This window comes from Chaetodon auriga, chromosome 17 (genome assembly GCF_051107435.1).
Source record: "Chaetodon auriga isolate fChaAug3 chromosome 17, fChaAug3.hap1, whole genome shotgun sequence".
Taxonomy (NCBI): Eukaryota; Metazoa; Chordata; class Actinopteri; order Chaetodontiformes; family Chaetodontidae; genus Chaetodon; species Chaetodon auriga.
This window is the reverse complement of record NC_135090.1, coordinates 12050087-12068772: the sequence shown is the minus strand read 5'-3', so window position 1 is coordinate 12068772 and position 18686 is coordinate 12050087. Positions and strand designations below refer to the sequence as shown.

The window sequence follows — 18686 nt, the reverse complement described above, 5'->3', positions numbered from 1 at the left end:
CAGGGAGACAAAGATGGACAGATCATTTATACGAGCTGAATAACCACATATTTATTTCAAATTGTTTCCCAGGCCTAATGTCTTTCACTCTAAAGGAACATGAACATGTAACTAATAAATTCTTGGGTGTAATTTCTGCAATTGCATAGGACAGAAAAGGCCAAGTTGCATGTATTTATTTTTTCCTTTTTATGGATAAGCTACCACCTTGTGGTCAAACTTTATACTTACAGTTTGTACTTTCTAGGCAAACTACAGAGGTGGCAGTGAAGAACAAGTTCAAGAGAAAAAGAAGAAATGGCTGTGTGCTGGACTTTTTTTTTTTTTTTCCTCAATATCAAAGCATGAATATTGGCATCAGGTATCCGTCCTCCCATACTTCATCAAAAGACACTGGAGTAAAGCGGTTTATCATGTGAGTCAGAACCGTCCAGGAGATGGCGATTTTACTGCTCCTGCTTCAATCTGGAAGTAAAGCTGTTTGGCTTCCAAAATAAAATCCAGATGAACTAAAAGGGTTTCGTGTTTCAACACTTGTAATTCATTAATCTCTTGAAATGTGAAGTCACATCAGTTGCATCTTTTTGTTGTTGTTGTTGATGTGAAGCCAGATATTGGAGTGTCATTACCCTTCCTACGCTGTCCTTATGCAAGGTAATACCCATTCTTTAAAGAAATCTCTAGGACACCTTGTATGTCCTGATGTTTTATGTTGAGTCCTGAGTCATTTCACCTGGTTATGTATGTTTTTGAGTCTCTCAGGAAGAAATGAATTCACAGAGGAACCCCTCAGTGGAGAAACTGATTAGATAATAGCTCCCTTCTGTATTTTTATTTGATCATTTTAAGGTTGTTTGCTACTTTGAGGTTGGTAGATTACTGCAAATTAAGTGGCAATGAATTAGGACTATCTTTAGAATATCTGTAGTCCCAGCTGCCAACTTCGCCCAGTCAGTTATGTGGTTACAGTTATGGTTACATCCTGTAAAATGACACCAACGATCATGCAGAGCAAATTTTACGTGCAGCCTGCCAAACCAACTTACTTGAAGGTTGTGGCCGGATGTGGTCATCTTATGTTTCTGTGTAACTTCACAGACTGACACAGATGAAGCGTGAGCGTGCTGACAGTGTTTAAGATGTCTCAGGTGGAGATGCAGAAGCTGTTCATCGGTGAGTGGCTCAGAGTACGAACAAGACAGTGAGCAGCATGGCCTTCATCAAGTGCATTTACATGGTGAGGGTTCGTTTTGTTGTTTTATCCTTTTGTTAAAGAGAACTGCACCCGTTTCAAACATCCAAGTCTGTTTACAGGCCTGCTGCATGTGAAAAGCTGAATGAAGTGCTACTGTTGGACTGTATTGCGCTATATTGACATGTTTCTCTTATTTTCTCTCCATTTGCATCAATGCGGTTTTCTGAGTTTTCTACAGTTTGCATTGCATTTGTGTAAGCTGAGGTTGTACAGAAGGTGGAAACGATTTTCCTTGCAGAATGACAAATAAATGTAAATCTAATCAAGTCACACACAGTATGATTCAAATGTTAGACTGCAGCTTTAACTTAAATTACTTCTGTCTTTATTAGACAGGAGAGTAGAGAGCTGACAGAAAATGAGGATAGAGAAGGGATATGACGTAACTGATGTGGTGGCATATCAAGGTGTTTTACATATTCATTTGAATTTGCGCAAACTTTATTACACGTATTTGTTCTAGGTTTGAATGAGACGCTACGCAGTTGCCAGGACGACGGAATGTCAACATAACGCCTGTCGGAGGTCTCGTGCAGCGGCTGTCCGGCGTCCCTCCTTTAAAAATGTCGGAAATGTCTGCCATGAACAGGAAATTGATACAAACTCAGGCTGAAACAATCTCGAAACAAGTGGAGCACTGTGAGTATTCAGTGAAAAGTTATCTAACGCGTTTATCTCACGCTAAGCTAGCCTCTTATGGTGCACCTTCCGTTATGCCTACGTTTCATTGTTTTGAAGTAACGCCGCCAGCTAGCTACCATGCAACTATAGCACAAACTCAAAATGTCACACAGCTAATAGAACTGCTATTTCAATGACCCCAGTCAATAAAACAGAGGTTGAGTTCCTTATCCGAGAGTTTAACACGCTTTTGGGGGAGGCGACTGTTCCCGGAAGGACAGCTGGCGGCCTGGACAGAGGGAGGTTCAGGAGCATACTGCACAACAGCTTTGGGATGACCGACGACATGATCATGGATGGAGGTATTCTGTCTACTTCAAACATGTTCGCTTGTTGCACGGGATGACAGGAAATATTTCATATTTGGAAGGACAAAAACTGAAGATTCAGAGAGAACCAGCAGAAGTTTAGATGCCGTGAAATGTGATTGTTTGATAACCTGGACATGTTGTGAATGTTCCTGATTATGTGTCCTCTAGTCTTCAGGACATTTGACAAAGACAACGACAGCTTCATCAGTATGAAAGAATGGATTGAGGGACTGTCTGTTTTCCTGCGAGGTACCCTGGATGAAAAAATCAAGTGTAAGCTCTCAACCCACACATAAAAATCAGAGTTACAAGCTGATACCAAGTTAATAATTCTACTCTCTTTGCATTGCTCAGACTGCTTTCACGTGTATGACTTGAATGGTGACAACTACATCTCCAGAGAGGAGATGTTCCATATGCTGAAGAACAGCCTCATCAGACAGCCCACAGAGGAGGACCCCGACGAAGGGATCAAGGATCTGGTGGAGATCACGCTCAAGAAGATGGTGAGGGGATGGATGTTGCTGACCTATTGGTTTAAATTTCTATACCTTGATTTACTTCTGCATATAATGTATGCACTACCTCCAAAATTCACATTTAGAGCAAGCACAGCACATTGTTGTTTTTTCTTTTTCTTTTTTTTTCTGTAGGACCATGACCATGATGGCAGACTGTCTTTTGCTGACTTTGAAAAGGCGGTGAGAGAGGAGAATCTATTACTTGAGGCTTTTGGAACCTGCCTCCCCGACACCACGGTAATCACAAATTAAAGGATGTTTAAAAAGCTCTCATTTAAGTTTTTTAAGTCAGAAATTCTTCATCTTGCATTCTATTTTCTTCTGTTTTCAGAGTATTGAGACATTTGAGCAGCATGTATTTCAAGAACAACTGGAACAATGAAGAAATCATATTCACGTGCATTTTCAACTACATAGTCTTTAATAAAACTGTTTGTGATACAAAGTTTTGTAAATAAAAACAAGCGTCCAAGAGAGACTGTTTGAATGGTCATTTTCCAAATGGGAGCAGCAAACTCTGCAGTTCAGCATCAACGCAGCTCACTTGATCAAATGCGACGACGTGGTTTCACCTTCTTCTCCACTGGTTTGAGGACAGGAACTGATTCTACCTGAGAGATATGACAACTGATTTTACTGAAACAATTTAAGGTATTAAGACTACACTGAAGATTTTTTTTCATTCTGAAATCCTTGAAAATATTAGATTACAAGTTACCTGTTTCATTGTGTTCCTGATCAGGCTTACAGTTGTGTTCAGTGACTCATCCTCCATGTTTAGTTTTGGTGATTCTGGTAGCTTTGGCCCAATAAGTGGCTCATTGCTTGCGGTAACTCCAGTCAGTGTGTGCTCCACAGCCTCCTCCATCTTGCGTTTCCTGTTCTCCAGATGTGTGGTCCGTGGGACAAATCTGACTGTAGAAGACTGATTTGAGGTAAGTCTGTGTTCTGTGTCTCTGTCTCTGTCTGAAGAGCTTTGGCTGGAGCTTGAACTCAGTGCTGGCTTCTGTTTTGTGTTAATGATGGCATTATGTAATGTCCCCATTTTGTCCTCTGTTTGTATAGTCCCATGCTGATTTTTATGTCCGTAGTAATGATATTCCTGGGGCGGTAAAGGCAGAAGAGGAAAGCTTGAATAGTGGCTGATGGTTGAAGTCTCCCCTGTATTATCATCGTCATAAGTATTATCATCTCTGGTGATGGTCGTCTCTGATGTGGTGGCTGTGTCTGTTGATGTGGACTCCATGTTTACTGCCTCCTTCTGCTGCTTTTCTCTTGCTTTGTAACAACAACATTAGAGAATAAAACGTAGTTTCAATTCGATGCCATTCGAAAACAATAGTGCAATAAAAGCTGTGAGAAAAGAAAAGATTTGTGTATTCTTTAAGAGTATGTCTATATTTGACATTAAAGTGTACCTTTATTCTGAACAGCCCTGATTACATATCTCCTCCTGTCCTGCAGCTTTAGCCTGGTGTCTTCCACAGTCTCATATTCGGGGACATAGCATACATGCAGGACACCACCATAGAAACTCTTCTCATCCATATGCCGCTTGGCTGCTCTGAAACAGACATTTAAACAAAAGCATTCAGCAAGTTTATTCAACGTTGCCACTGCAGTGGTATAATGGGCTGAATACGTGACATCCCGAACCTGGCACTGGTGAGTTTCTCGAACTTGACAAGGTAGACCTCCGTGAACTCCTCAGCAGGGTACTCGTCCAGGGGCCTGTACTCCACCACAGCTCCGTACAGGGCACACAGCTGGATCAACTCTGTCATCACTCCAATGGCTGGGACCCCTTGGACCATCAGGTAACGAGACTCTAAGTTGATGGTATACACCTGATGATGCACAAATATAATGAAACTTGCTCTGCAATGTATTTGCAACACTAGGTTATTTGTATTGTCTATCTAGCTATACTGTACGTGATATTTATCCACGGGCTGAAGTAGGTGTACAGGAGTAACAGTGTCTCATAACTTAAGATATATTGCGTTTTTCTGAATAATATTTGGCATGTTCTTACCTTAACAGCTTTCGCTTTCCTTCCCTCTCTATATTTTGGTCGAGAAATGCACACTTTTCTCTGCTCGTGGTGTTTATAAACCTCTGGAACACCCCAACAGCCTGAATCGTTGTTGATAGGTGCCGCCATGTTTCTGGAAATAATTTCCCGGTTGACACACTTCAAAATAAGAGCTCCTTCTCTCTCGAATACGCATGGATCTATGGCATGTCTATGTGTAAAATCTTATTTTGAAAATTAGTTTAGCTCGGTATCAGTTGCTTTGGTCTAGCCCGGCATACCGAGCACATCGATCAACTATGAGTTAGATGTTTCACCTTAGCAGCGCAGTCTGCCTTGCAGAGCTAGTCAGGCTATGTGCAAATTATGTTCAGTAATCAGGGCATTCACCCCGTAACTGTTGTTTTTAACAACACAAAAAACTGTTTTCTTCACCTCCCTTCAAAGCTGACATCGCATCTCTCCTTAAACGAGGTAACGTTAAGTTGTTTTAGCTAACGTTAGCTATCCAGCTACCAGCTAATATTACTGGAAATTTAGTTTGGTGAAACGACGCTTAAGCGGAAAGTATTGGCCGGTTTGCCAAAAGAGTGTTTCTTGCGTTTGCTTTGCGTTTCCTGTATCTTCATATGGACTAATTGTTTCTGTCGATGTGAGACAGTTTACTCAAAGTTACGTCCCATTGTTTACATTAACGTGAAGTTACTCAGTGTCAGCGTGCTCACTAGCATGAAGTTTTTAGTGCACATGATCCCGTCACATGTCCTGCTGAAGACATCTTCTGGCAGTATACCATATGTTAGCCAGAAAAAGATGCATCCGTCAACGTAAGGGGACAGGAAAGAGCTGACTGCTGTCAGCAATGTGAGATTTAATCCATGTGGTCTGTCTATGGGTTTAATAACAAGTCAGGCATTAGGCATTGTGATAAATATCGGTAAGCAGATATGGAACATGCCAGAGGTATGATAATTCGTTTTTCCTCTTATTTCTTTTTTGTAGTAGTTTCCTTGTAGTCTCACTTGGTGGTGACAAAACTTTACATTCAGATAGAGCAGTGGACTGGATGAATGTCAGTGGATTCTATAAATTACTGCATGATCTGTACCCTGTTTCGCTTCGATCTGTTAGCATCTTTATAAATCCACAAAGAACACTCTGTTTCAAATGGCTGTTGTGTGGCCTTTCTTGTTTTAGATTCAGCTGGTTGGTGTGGAGAATTATGGATTCAACCCTCCAGTTGGACGTCTTTCCACAGGAATCAAACTTGTGTTAGTTATGTTAGTGATTGTTCGTCTCAGCTGTGTAAAATGGCTGATAGTAAATGAGAAGGACCTGAAGAAGGAGGGCAATTGTGATACAGAAGTGTCACAGGTAATTAAAGAATGCAGCAATGTAACTTTGTGTGTCTGCGTTCAGAACCAGGCTCTGGAGTTGTCTTGGGGACATGGATCTCCAGTTTTCCTCAGCTGGACTCACGGCAGAAACCCCTCCAGCCTGGACAGCCATAAAGTGGAACTGTGTCGACACCTGGGAGAAAAGCTGGGTCTGAAAGATGGGGAGCAGGTACAGATCCACAGTCAGCGATTTGATCTGTTGAGCTCTATTTCCCATCTCAGTAGTCCATAATGACACATCCTGGTTGTCTTTTGACATTTTAAAGTAAGTGCCAGTTGCTGTTAGGGCTGATTATGTGTTTGTATTTCCTGACTGGTTGTATGGCTTCCCTCAGGCTTTTCTTAGACCATGTCACCAGGCCTCATCAGTGCATCAAGTGTTTGTGGAGCCTCTGTCATGTGATGACTGGGAAATCCTGGTGGGTGAGCACAGTGACTTCCAGTCATTTGTAACCACAGATGGACAAAGTACTAGAATATTTTACTGTTATTTAAAATACATTTTACTTAAAAAATTACTTGTGTTTTACTGTATGATGATAAAAGTAAAAACTAAGTCACAGCTGTGTACACTGCAGCAGGTACAACAAGCATTATTAAGACATGTAAATTAAATAACCTACCCTCCACTACAAAGGAAGACACAAGGGATAGATCTGTGACCTAAAACTACATTGAACAATATTTTATCATCTGTTTTCTGTGACTCACACCCCCAGGAGCTCCACAGCGCTGCACTGGAGCAGCAGCTGCTCGATCAGATCAGAGTGGTTTTCCAAGATGCCGTGTTTCCTGTGTGGGTGGACAGCCACACAGTCATCTACATCCAAATAGGTTAGAGTTAATACAATGATTATTGTCTTTTGTCTCTAGCAAACAGGCTGTTAAATCTGCTAAATCTCTTTGATTAAATTTGCTGTTTTGCTCATGTTCAGAGACAGTATTGATGGATGCAGTTTGATTTTTAACTCTTGCAGGATCACTTTCGCCATCTGTGCCCTACGGTCGCCTGGAGCAGTTCACAGAACTAGTCGTCTCTCCTAAGAGCCGTGCTGGAATTGGCAACCTTAGTGGTTCTTCTGTGAGAACCAGCGAGAAGCAGCATCTTCACAGACAGCAGAATGAGGACCATTCTGCCACCTCAGGACCATCATCAGAGGGCACGTTCCCCACTCCTCAAAGCCACCAGTGGGGTGGCGTAGCTGACCTGAAGAGCCTGCTGCGCTATATGATAAAGGGTACTTACGACCCAGTCAGAGAGCTACCACCTGTACCTGATGTCCCTGCCCTCCTCACTGACTCTATCTACAGAGTGTGCGGTGCACCTCCAAGCTCGCTTTGCACTATAAGCAATGTTGCAACTGGTGTTATTCACTTATTTCCTCTGAGCCATGTGTCGAATGCTGGGCTAACTGGAGGTCAGTCTTCAGTGACTTATGGCCTGCTCTCCAAAGTTCCATCCCCTAAAGAAACGCGGGACAGAGCCAAGCAGGCCATGGAGAAAAAGAAGAATATGGGGGATAGTAAAGCTTTAGCTGCGGCTGCGGGTGGACAAGAGGAGCTGAAAGAGGAGGAAGCCATGGTGGTTAGGGTGGTTTGCCATGGTACTGAGAAGCTGGCAGGCAAGGAACGAAGTCACAGCAAGGGAGAGATTCATAGTGGACGAGTATGGGTGAGTCTGGAGTCTAACAGAGGAGGAGCTGGTTAGTTTTAACCACTCTAACGTAAGATTAATAATTATGGCACTTTTACTGTAGCTCAGTCCACAGCTTCTGTATATGATGTCCTATCTCTTATTTAAATTGTGATTTTTTTCAGATCCCTGAGCCCTCGGCCATCGGTTTGAATATCATCCCACGTTCAACTGTTAGACTTAAGCCAGTCAAATCAGCTATCAAAGTAGCCTCCTTTATTCACCTACAGCCCTTAAAACCACTGGTGAGTGCTGGATTAGCCAAATGTGGTCACAGTGTGGGTAAAGGGATTTTTTAGTCAAATTGCTAAATGGTTAATGCTGTATTAGACTTTATCTACTTATATCCATCTGATCTTTGACATTTTCTCTTCAGCCTGAGGAGGATGATGAGGCAATCCGAACAGCTTTTCTCGGGTGGCTGCACACTCAGTGTCATGAACCTTTAGCCTGTTTGACTGCGCGATCTGGCAACATCATCCTACATGGAACTGATGGTGATTCATTCTTCTTTTACTCGTTATTTTACAAATCTGCAGATGGCGGTATGATAAAATTGGCAATATCCTGAATTCCAAAGAGGCTAAAAATCACATAATTCACACATTGAAGTGGTAGTACCTTCAACCTCAGTAAAATATCACTGTTCTGCCACCTTTTTTCTTATTTATAGCAAAGTTGGAGTTCGCTTTAACTGTGCTGAAACCGGAAGCAGAGAGCGAACCTGCAGACCAGCTGTTTTTACTCGCACCCTCTGTCATCCAGAAGGAAGACATACAGGTACAAGCATGTCGTGTAAATGGCCCAATGAAACAGATTGCCGCAGGCAATTCTTCTGTGCATAATGGATAAAGCAAAATCTCTCTGTGGTGCTGCCATGATTTCAAAAAAGCTCACACTTGCCACTGTGTGTCACCTACAGGTAGACAGAGAGCCAGTGACCATGACATCTGTGAAATCTATAGCTGAAGTGCCCAAACCAGAGCTGCCCTCCCTCAGCATTCTTGGGTAAGCATGTGGCTGTTTGAGAGCCTGTGTATGATTTAGAGAAGCATCTTTTTCAGTGTTTGTTCCTCTCTATAACTGTCACTCCTTCATCTATCCCCAGTGGGATTGATGAGCTCAGCAGGACTGGATTTGAGTTCATCTCCCACAGCCTTCTGGGTAGTCCCCTCTCACGAGAGCTTGGAAGGACTGGACGGGGTCTCCAAGGAGGAGCTCTACTCATCACTGGTGCCAAGGTATCTCTTTATATAACCATAATAACACTGCTTTACAGAGAGTAAACTAAAATATCTACAGTGCAGTGATTTTGAAGATCTGGTGTGGAGTGTTGTTTTTATCAGCCTGAATTCGTCAGACAGACTGCAAAGTATCTGTATTTTAATTCATTCATGTAATTCATTTTTATCCACAACAGTATTTTAGTTTTTTGGATACTGTGTAACAGGCTGCATGCTGTGTTGTTGTGTTCCCTCACAGGGGAGTGGAAAGAGTACTGTGTCCCGAGCCCTCTGTGGAAAAGCTCAAGAAGATCTGGATGCACATGTGGAGGTGGTGGACTGCAAGAAACTACGAGGTTAACAGATACTCAGTGAACATACTTTGAATTAAAGGAAAATAGATCAGTTTCTTTATTACAGAAATTGTGATTTTTTTTTTCAGGCAAAAGGGCAGAAACAGTGAGACAGATGCTGCAGGATATCTTTGAACAGGCGGAGTGGAGGCAGCCTTCAGTTGTCCTACTTGATGATTTGGACCATGTGACCGGGGCACCAGCCTCACCAGAACACGAGCATGGCCCCGAGGCGCTGCTGCAGCTGCACATTGCACAGAGTAATCCATTACTCCTTTATTTTGTATGAGTGGGGGAGTGTCTGTCATCCTGTTTGTTAATAATAATGATTTTGGGCCTTGATGTTGATTTGTCTTGTATGTTTGTGGCTGCAGGTCTGAAGGATGTGGTGGAAGAGGTGGTGGTTCACTCCAGCCTGGTGTGTCTGATCATCACCAGCCAGAGCGAGCATTCCCTCCACCCCTCCCTTACCGAGGTGCAGGGCTCCCACTTCATCCAGGGCTTTGTGCACATCCAGTCACTGGACCAGGTCAGCACTGACAAATACACACAGCCATGCACACAGCAGTGAAGGTGAAAAGGTAAAAAACCTACAGCTATCGTGCTTGCTATTGTTTGTAGGCTCAGAGAGCAGAAATCCTGCGCCGTCTGATCCTCAGGAAATCTAGCCTGTCTGAGGAGACCTTACAGACTCTGGACTTAGCAGCTGTTGCCAAGGAAACCGAGGGATACACGCCCCAAGACCTAGTACTGCTGTTGGAGCGGGCCGTCCACGCTAACACTGTACAAAGAGGACACAATGACCAGGGTACCAAAGACTTTGGTTGAACTATAGAATTCATAAGAAAGCTCCATGCTGTTTACTGAAGTTGAGCTAATGCTGGTTTATCTCCGTGTCTCTCAGGTGTGTGTCTGTCGTGCAGGGACTTCGTGCAGGCTCTCAAGGGATTCACGCCTCCCTCTCTGTGGGGTGTAGACCTCCACACTCCAAGTGGAGTTGGGCTGGAGAGGGTGGGGGGGCTGAAGGAGGTGCGACAGCAGCTAATGGACACCATACTGCTCCCTGCTAAGGTCAGTGTGCCTCATCACAAGATGAGCAGGGGTGTTGGCAGTCAGATGGAAGCACCGCTGTGCCGTACAGGAGGAACACAAGTCATGTGATGACAGTACATTAATCATCAATCACAATTATCACTTGAACACCACGATTGCTTCGGTGTAAAGCTGTGAAATCTCAAGAGAAATGATGAATGAACACTAATTGAAACAACTTTATATAATTCAATTCAAATTCAAAAGGAATATCATCTTCACCACTTTCAGTTTCAAAGCCTCTGAACTGATCAGTTTCACGTCTCATGTTTTTAGGAGAGAAAGTGAGAAATGATGAAATTGGATTTGTGAACAAATGAACCTGATGTTAATCTATTTGTTGTGGGATTCAGCAGATCATTTTACTATTTAAAACCACTTTTTTTTTTCAAAGTTCCAACACAATTTGATAGTTTTTCATGATTACATTTTTTGTTACTTCCGCTTCTCTTACACACACAATAGCACCGTTATGAGAAAACGCACTTGGTTGTCTGGTGATTGGAGGCTTTGATTTGATCTATTTTTATAATGTAATTTCTGTTGTTGCCAGCTCTCTTCAATCTCTGAGCTGCTGTTGTTTTGTTCCAAACTCATGAGCAGGTCTGGGAAATTGAGGCCTTCAGGGCAGAGTCCAAAAACACTGTTACAAACGAGTCTTATAACAATTTAAACTGTCTTTTGAAGGAGGATGTAAAGACCTTTTTAACACATATCAACAGAGGCACAAAAAACGTAGTTTCTTAATAAGTGATTGTGTCTGTTGTGGGTTGCAGTATCCCATCCTGTTCTCCAAACTTCCTATCCGCCATCGCTCAGGAATATTGCTGTATGGAGCCCCTGGTACAGGGAAGACCCTTCTGGCTCGAGCTGTGGCCAAAGACAGTGGTATGAACTTCATCAGCATCAAGGTAGGCTGGGCTCTGGATCTGACAGTCAAGAAGAAGAAGACTTGTGTCTGTTAATCAGAGCAGCTTGTGTCTTCAGTGACGCAGGACTTTTACCTCTCTCTAGGGACCTGAACTCCTCAGTAAGTACATTGGAGCTAGTGAGCAGGGAGTCCGTGATGTCTTCCAGAGGTTAGTGAACACCTTTCTCATGACTCCAGCAGACCTTTATAGTTGCTAGTTACAATGAGTGACATCAAATCCTTTCCTGGAGGTGAAATGATGTCCTTTCCTCTGTTTGCCGCAGGGCGCACGCTGCCAAGCCGTGCATCCTGTTCTTTGATGAGTTCGACTCTCTGGCCCCCAGGAGGGGCCACGACAGCACAGGTGTGACCGACCGTGTGGTCAACCAGCTTCTCACCCAGCTGGACGGGGTGGAGGGACTGCAGGGTAGGTCACACAGCGGGACACCACACATTGTGTTGTGTTTACTAAGAGTCTCCTTTAAAGCACTGCAGACACGTTTTCTAATCAGTGCTACTGTCATGTTTCTGAAGAATGTCAGACATTTTGGGAAATGCACTTTGTTGTCGAAAATTAGATGAAAAGATGATAGATAGACACATTTTGCTGCCTTTGGAGAGAGCCAAGCTAGCTGTTCCCCCCGTTTTCCAGTCTTTATGCTAAGCTAACCGTCTCCTGGCTCCAGCTGCATATTTATTGGACAGACATCTATCCTCTGGTCCTGCTCTCTGCAAGAAAATCAATATCCTTACAGGTCTTTCCAAAATGACAAATTATTCCTTTGATTTAAAAACGTAACTTTCCTTCATGTTTGTATTTGTAGGTGTATATGTGCTTGCAGCCACCAGCCGTCCAGATCTGATTGACCCGGCCCTGCTGAGACCTGGACGACTGGACAAGTCCCTCTACTGCCCCCCTCCTGACCTGGTCTGTTGAATTGGAATCAGTCAGTCACTTCTATCCATCATTTCATAACACTTTTAATACAGTTACATGAAAAAGTTTGAGCACCTCGTGAGTAGTCATGTAAGTAGAAGATGGACTGATGTCCAGAATGCTTAAAGTTAAAGATGAAACAGTCTCTTCAGCATTTTAAGAAAGATTAGTGGAATATTTTTCTTTAGTACAATTTTAGAGTCAAAAAGAGGAAAGGAGCAGTCTGCAAAAGTATGCCGTTTGGAAATCAATTCATCTTTCGAAAACAAAATGAATGTTCAGTGATGACTCATTACAGGTCTTTGCCATTAAACCAGCTGTTACAAACTGTTTCCTCTTGTGTCACATTTCCAGGAGGCTCGTGTAGAGATCCTGAAGGCTCTGAGCGCCGGCCTCACCCTGGCTGCTGACGTGGACCTGGAGCAGCTGGCAGGAGCCACCGAGCAGTTCACCGGGGCAGACCTGAAGGCCCTGCTCTACAACGCCCAGCTGGAGGCCGTCCACAACAGCCTGGGCTCCAACACACCTCATGTAAGTCTATTGTACTGAGAAGACAAGTCACTGAAGAGCTCATTTCATCGAGGTGGGCTTGCCTTGGGCTAAAAAAGCAGGAAGGCGGGGGACTGCTGGCCGGTCCATTTTCAAATTATTTATGAAGCAAGCAGTTTTTTTGTTTTTTTTTTTGTCTCTCAGGGCTAATTAAATGAGAAGTTTTGTATGCATCTCAGCATGTGTGAGCTGCCTTGCTTGTTATTCCATTATCAGTTTATAACATAATTCAAATTATCCCCAGCCATGGCGACAAGGATATGATTTAATAAGTTCAACAGCTACCGGAGGCAGACTTAGCATAAATCTAAGCTGTCTTAAACTGCAATAACACAGTGAAGCCACTAAGCTTGTTTGTTTTTCGGACACCACACAGCCTTGCGTATGTAAACTCTGGCCCTCTGTTTCTGGGTGATAAGCAGGAGCTGACCTCTGGCTCAGAAAGCGACATGAGCCTGTCCTCCATGATCTTCCCAAACAACAGCAGTGGCTCAGATGATTCAGTGGGGGATGGGGACCCATGTGTGGGGATGGACCACTCCATGGTTCTCCTGGAGCCCAGTGACCTTCAAGCAGAAGACGAACATCGTTCAAACGTCTGGAGGCTTTACTTTGGCAGCTCCTACGAGTCAGAGTTGGGGAATTCGCCGTTATCAGGACTGGTGAGCAGTCTTTTCTATTATTTTATTTACATTTAGGTCTACTCTTAGTTAACCAAACACATCAGTCGACAACAATCAAAAGAAAATTGAAACATCAACCTGCAGCGCACCAGTTCCTACACAACATGCTAGATAATTCCACTTATGACACTACAGATCAGCAATGAGATCAGTTTTCATTGTGTGCACATTTTTCCACAGCGAGCTGAGAAAGGTTTGATATGAGTGTCATGTCTGTGTATTAACTATAGAGCTGTGTTTAGCCTAGCATAGCACAAAGATCGGAGGCGGGGGGAAACAGCCGGCCTGGCTCTGTCCAAAGTGAAACAAATGTCATCCAGCACCTCTGAAACTCACTGACAGACCTCTGACTCTGTGATGGTGTATAATGAACAGGCTTTATTTAGTTTGTTTAACCCATACAATACATGGTTACAGCACGTAACTCTGTCTGAAACCACAACTTGTTGTTTTTACATTTCCACTTTTGTACAAATTGAAAAAAAGATACAGCATGTACAGGAACTCCCCTGGTGTCAGATGAGGAAAAAAAAAAAAAAGTCAGTCTCACAGTTTGCAAACCGTTCCCACGGATTTACAAAAGGTGCCTGTGAATGCATAAAACGAGAGTACCGGCTTGGCAAACGACTGTCACCAAGGAATGGGGAACAACATCCAATTTATCCTGATTTAGGGGTTGATTTAATGCCTTATTCTGTTTTGAGTTAGACTTTCCATAGCTTTAATTGTGTAGAATGGAAGTAAAGCTATGGAAAGTCTCGTTCCCCATTCCTTGGTGACAGTCGTTTGCCAAGCCAGTACTCTCTCTTTACACATCGGCGGACACCTTTTGTAAATCTGTGTGCACGGATTGACTTTTTTTTTTTTCCTCACCTGACACCAGAGGGGTTCTGTACTTTACAGCTCTCCAAGCATGCTCAGGGAATCTGGTAGACCTGCTACAGACTGAAGCCCTTCAGTCCCCTTAATTTCTGATTCAGTATGCAGCAAATTGTTGACTTTGCTCATCATGTTTGGGAACAAACTCTGAATTGATCCGCTTTTAAGGATTCTACCTGAAGATATACACCTGCAGTATATTAACACAGATCTGCATAATCAAGCCATCATAAATGTAGTGGTGCGCTTCACTGATTCATAATTTTTGCATCTGTCCATTTTCTCTCCTCTGCCTCCCTTGACAGAACTCGCAGTGCGCCTCTGGACCCAACTCCATCACCCATGACTTCGCAAGGGCGTCTGTCCGTGACCACGGCGGCTCGCTCCCACCTGCCTACATGCCCTCCCTCCAGAGAGGGTACGAAGAGCTCGGCCCGGAGCAGCTGGAGCGCCTGCAACAAGACGTCAGTAACATCAAGAACAACTACAGGAGAGCCAACGTAAGTGACAAGACAATATCCACATGGTGTTGTATTCTGATTGTTTTATTTCTCTAAGAATCTGTCTTTAGCAGCCTTTAGTACTACACTACTATACTCATGGCTGCTGTATCAACCAGTGTAAGATTCTTATGCAAGCTTCTGTGTGTGTGTGTGTGTGTGTGTGTGTGTGTGTGTGTGTAGGAGGACTGTGTCCGGGTGCATTCAGCCTCCAGCCAGCCGGGCCTGCTGCTGCGTCCGGCTCATGTGAACTCCGCCCTGGCTGCGACCAGACCGTCTCTCAGCACAGCCGACTGGAACAGATACACAAAACTGTGAGTACGAGGACAGCAGACTGGACTGCACTGCAACAGAAAAAAAAAAAATCTTTTCAGAGATTATGTCTTTAATAGTTTCAGCTGGTTATGAAATCTGTCAAGCACATAATGAGCCATTAAGAGTCTCACCTACTGGAGGAAATGAAAAACATTTGACAAATTGGCGTTTCAAAGCTGTTGCCAAGTAGCAGCAATAGAGGAATATGAATCATTATTCTAATCATTCTTCCCGTATTCAGCATTTTTCATCAAGTTGAATTACTTTGTTGTGTATTTTGTGAAATCACTAGAATTATAGCTGAGCTGGAGCAGAGAGATTGCACAGTCATCCATCTGTAGCTGCTGACTCATCTCTCATGTGTCAAGTGAAGGAGTAAATATCTTAAATTTGGAAAAATAAGACAAATATTGTAGATGGCTCTTTGTGTTAGATCAATCTATCAGAGCTGGTGTTTTAGATGTGACATATTTAAAATAAGCTGAATTTTAATGCATGTTTTTTCTTGTTAATTTGAGGTATGAAGCATTCGGCGGTGCAGGAGACAGAAAATCTCTTCACTCAGTCACATTTAAACCTGGACAACGTGTGACTTTAGCTTGATCAGACGTGTTGGTTTTGACGCAGCTTATCTGTTGTTCTGATGTCAGTTAATCAAAGCTGTGATCATTTAACAAGTTTACCAGCTCCACATCTTTGAAGACAATGTACATTAATATTTGTTTAAACGCTTCCCACTGACTTGAATGAGACGTTTATCTACTTCAAATGTAATTACTGTACATATGTATAATGAGTATAAATTATCTAATTGTTAGAATTAAACATTGAATCTTTCCACAACTCTTGCCTACATGACAACCGTTTCTGTTTACAACCACTGGATGGAGAAAACACATTTTTCTTAATGTCATGTTCTTATATCAACTTGAGCTCAATATCCTCGTTTTTTCAGACTTAGTTTTGATTGTAAACACTGTTTTGGTTTGCTAGCATAGCACAGTATGACATTGCAGTTAATCAATGGTCTCGCACAGCCAGACAGGTGTTCTCACTCATTCTAATTAGGCGTCTGCTCAGGTTGAAGTTGGGTGGAGCTGTGATATAACATGAGGCCCCGAACTTCAGTAACTAATGAGAAAGATTAAGGTGGAAGTTAAGTTGAGATGTAGCTCAGTCTGCACACGCCTCCCACAGCACAGAGAAGAGGTCTAATGAGACCAAGTGAAAACACCTGTGTGGGTGTACTACGAGTGTGAGGAGCCTTCATAATTAGATTTACTGAAGTCCAGACTCTAAACTAGTTTAATGCAGTTACTCTACATAATACCAGTCTTGCTGCAGCTCCGGGTGTTATTTCTTTATTAAATCTCTTGGACTAACAGGCAATAACCCATGACAGTGTTTAACAAACATTAGTCATTTTAGCGGCACCAGTCTTAATTTGAATGACTTCACATATATAAATATATGTGTTCAGGAGGATTAAAGTTATTAGAGACGAGAGGAAGAGCAATAACTGCAGTCACTGGGTGTAAATAGAGAAACCCATTTTAAACTTCCTGTAATAAAACCAGAACAACCAGAAGAACAATTGTAGAGTAAATGTCAGAGCTGGACAAATGTTTGCCTTCATGTTTTGATTTAAGGTTTAATCTTCACAGTTACTAGTGGAGCTACGCAGGAGTGTCACTTCAGGCTGCAATGCCAATTAGCAGCAAATTAATGTCAAAGAGCAAAATTACAAGATAAGCTCTTTACTCCTCATTTTAAAAATGATCTCAAGCTTTTCAAACATCATGTTAGTATCTTTCAGTATGGAAGTATGAAGCTCCAATCAAGTCACACTTATGTCCAGAAACATGAATAAATCTCAATTAAGACAGACCTAAGAATTTAAATGAATGTATTTATGCATAGAAAAAGCACCAAGAAAAAAATAGAAAATTGGGCTCTCTTATTACATAACTTCTGTCCTGGGATATAGTTTTACTGTATTTTATATAAATATTACACCCTGATTATCTTAAGATACAAATATGATTTGATTGGAATATTCAGCAGTTATATATATATATATATGATAAAACTCTTCACAGACTTAAAAAAATTAACTTGGACCAACTTATTAAACGGTGATCTGGCTTCTGGTTACCTTTGAAGCCAGTTGAACTGCTCTGAAAGTCCTAGATCAACACACCTAATTAATTAAGAATGAGCACTGGGCTAGCCCGTATTTTAGAGGAAACAAAGAAACCTCCAAGATTACATGTGCTCTGCCCTCAGCAGGAACTAACTGGAGCAATTTACTGGCAAGGTGAAAGAAAAGAAACAACTTTAAACAGACTTTAAAGCTCCTCTATCTCTCCTTTGTAGCAGAAACTTTCTGCAGGTCCTGTATCTTGACTGAAGGGTGCCAGACACCTCAAACAGCTGAGAGTCTTACCTGAGATTGCAGCAGTAGTCTTCAGCCTGTTCCTTGGCTGCTGCAGCAAACCACCTTGACAATATTTTCCTATTGAAGCGCTCTGCCTGCTGTCATCCTACACACACTGGCACTGGCAGGTTCTGCAGTGGTAAATATAGACGCACTGGGCTGGATTTGGCTCACATTAGTCCTGTGTCAATCCCACACAATGCAGCATGAAAAAATGGCCCAATGGGAGACACTTTTCCCTCTTTTCCCTCCCCTCCTAACCCTTATCGATGTATCACTGTCAGTCTTTCCTCACACACCTGTGGAGACAAACACGAAGAGCTGTCATTCCAGGAAATTCTTTTAAGGTACACAAACAGAGAGGAAAAAGAAACAAAAATGACATCTGTGACTTAGACGAGAAGCATTTCTGTCCCAGGGGCCTGTCTAGTGGACTGTATGGGAGCAGCACCTATTGGGAGAGTGTAGACCCTATAAGGCTGCGGCCCCCAACCTTTTTTGCGCCACGGACCGGTTTCACGTAAAGCAATAATTTGCCAGACCGGCATAAAAACGAATGAAAAGCAAATTATTGAAAATACAACTCACCATTACCCTGAATGTAGTTGTTGTAATTAGTGGGAGCCCTGCGTTTGTTTCTCTTCAACGAGAAGGCTTCATTACCTCATTTGCGAGCCTGTCGCCACATATTACGCAGAGCGAACTTGGTGCGTGAGAATCACCTGAAGCGATAAACCCGTATTTTAAGTAGGACTGCTGATATTGTTTCTTAAATGCAGCTTTCTTTTTCTTGGAAGTTGTAGGTTATTCTTCTTCTGTATCATCATTTGGCCTTTTCCCTGTTCCGAAGAAGCTCTCCAAAGACGTTTGTTTTTTACTTGTTTTTGCTACCTGAGTTTGACCTGCGTTCAGAGG

General features: G+C 42.7%; 3 protein-coding genes across 4 annotated transcripts; 2 read left to right on the top strand and 1 right to left on the bottom strand.

Moving 5' to 3' along the window:
• Positions 1–503: 503 nt before the first annotated feature.
• On the top strand, positions 504–3234 carry clxn (calaxin). The gene is made up of 7 exons (XM_076754726.1): positions 504–1237; positions 1719–1894; positions 2080–2238; positions 2416–2520; positions 2602–2753; positions 2901–3005; positions 3100–3234. Exons 2-7 carry the CDS (start codon positions 1819–1821, stop codon positions 3148–3150), a joined length of 648 nt encoding a protein of 215 aa, XP_076610841.1. The 5' UTR covers positions 504–1237; positions 1719–1818; the 3' UTR covers positions 3151–3234.
• Positions 3235–3244: 10 nt separating this feature from the next.
• Positions 3245–4938, bottom strand: rbm48 (RNA binding motif protein 48). The gene is made up of 5 exons (XM_076754725.1): positions 4804–4938; positions 4425–4615; positions 4187–4332; positions 3487–4046; positions 3245–3379 (listed from the first exon to the last, which is right to left on the bottom strand). Exons 1-5 carry the CDS (start codon positions 4930–4932, stop codon positions 3317–3319), a joined length of 1089 nt encoding a protein of 362 aa, XP_076610840.1. The 5' UTR covers positions 4933–4938; the 3' UTR covers positions 3245–3316.
• Positions 4939–5058: 120 nt separating this feature from the next.
• pex1 (peroxisomal biogenesis factor 1) lies at positions 5059–16177 on the top strand. Of its 2 annotated transcripts, none has more exons than XM_076755262.1 (24): positions 5059–5277; positions 6223–6369; positions 6536–6619; positions 6920–7034; positions 7178–7872; positions 8019–8138; positions 8270–8390; positions 8567–8673; positions 8816–8901; positions 9002–9134; positions 9376–9472; positions 9559–9729; positions 9844–9998; positions 10091–10277; positions 10374–10540; positions 11338–11472; positions 11576–11640; positions 11756–11898; positions 12296–12399; positions 12763–12939; positions 13380–13619; positions 14825–15019; positions 15203–15333; positions 15853–16177. In XM_076755262.1, the coding sequence occupies exons 1-24, from the start codon at positions 5170–5172 to the stop codon at positions 15935–15937; spliced, it is 3768 nt and encodes a 1255-aa protein (XP_076611377.1). In that variant the 5' UTR covers positions 5059–5169; the 3' UTR covers positions 15938–16177. The 2 variants fall into 2 exon arrangements, with proteins under 2 accessions (XP_076611377.1, XP_076611376.1); XM_076755261.1 differs by having other exon boundaries at positions 13377–13619.
• Positions 16178–18686: the final 2509 nt, after the last annotated feature.

Excerpts from the sequence above, each read along its gene's own strand:
- rbm48 (XM_076754725.1), bottom strand. The coding sequence starts at position 4,932 with ATGGCGGCACCTATCAACAACGATTCAGGCTGTTGGGGTGTTCCAGAG. Across the intron at positions 4,616-4,803 it reads GGAAAGCGAAAGCTGTTAAG|GTGTATACCATCAACTTAGA; the intron begins GTAAGAACATGC and ends GTGCATCATCAG. Across the intron at positions 3,380-3,486 it reads TCAGGAACACAATGAAACAG|GTAGAATCAGTTCCTGTCCT; the intron begins GTAACTTGTAAT and ends CATATCTCTCAG.
- pex1 (XM_076755261.1), top strand. The coding sequence starts at position 5,170 with ATGTTCAGTAATCAGGGCATTCACCCCGTAACTGTTGTTTTTAACAAC. Across the intron at positions 9,999-10,090 it reads ACATCCAGTCACTGGACCAG|GCTCAGAGAGCAGAAATCCT; the intron begins GTCAGCACTGAC and ends TATTGTTTGTAG. Across the intron at positions 15,020-15,202 it reads ACAACTACAGGAGAGCCAAC|GAGGACTGTGTCCGGGTGCA; the intron begins GTAAGTGACAAG and ends GTGTGTGTGTAG.
- clxn (XM_076754726.1), top strand. The coding sequence starts at position 1,819 with ATGTCGGAAATGTCTGCCATGAACAGGAAATTGATACAAACTCAGGCT. Across the intron at positions 2,754-2,900 it reads AGATCACGCTCAAGAAGATG|GACCATGACCATGATGGCAG; the intron begins GTGAGGGGATGG and ends TTTTTTCTGTAG. Across the intron at positions 3,006-3,099 it reads CCTGCCTCCCCGACACCACG|AGTATTGAGACATTTGAGCA; the intron begins GTAATCACAAAT and ends TTCTGTTTTCAG.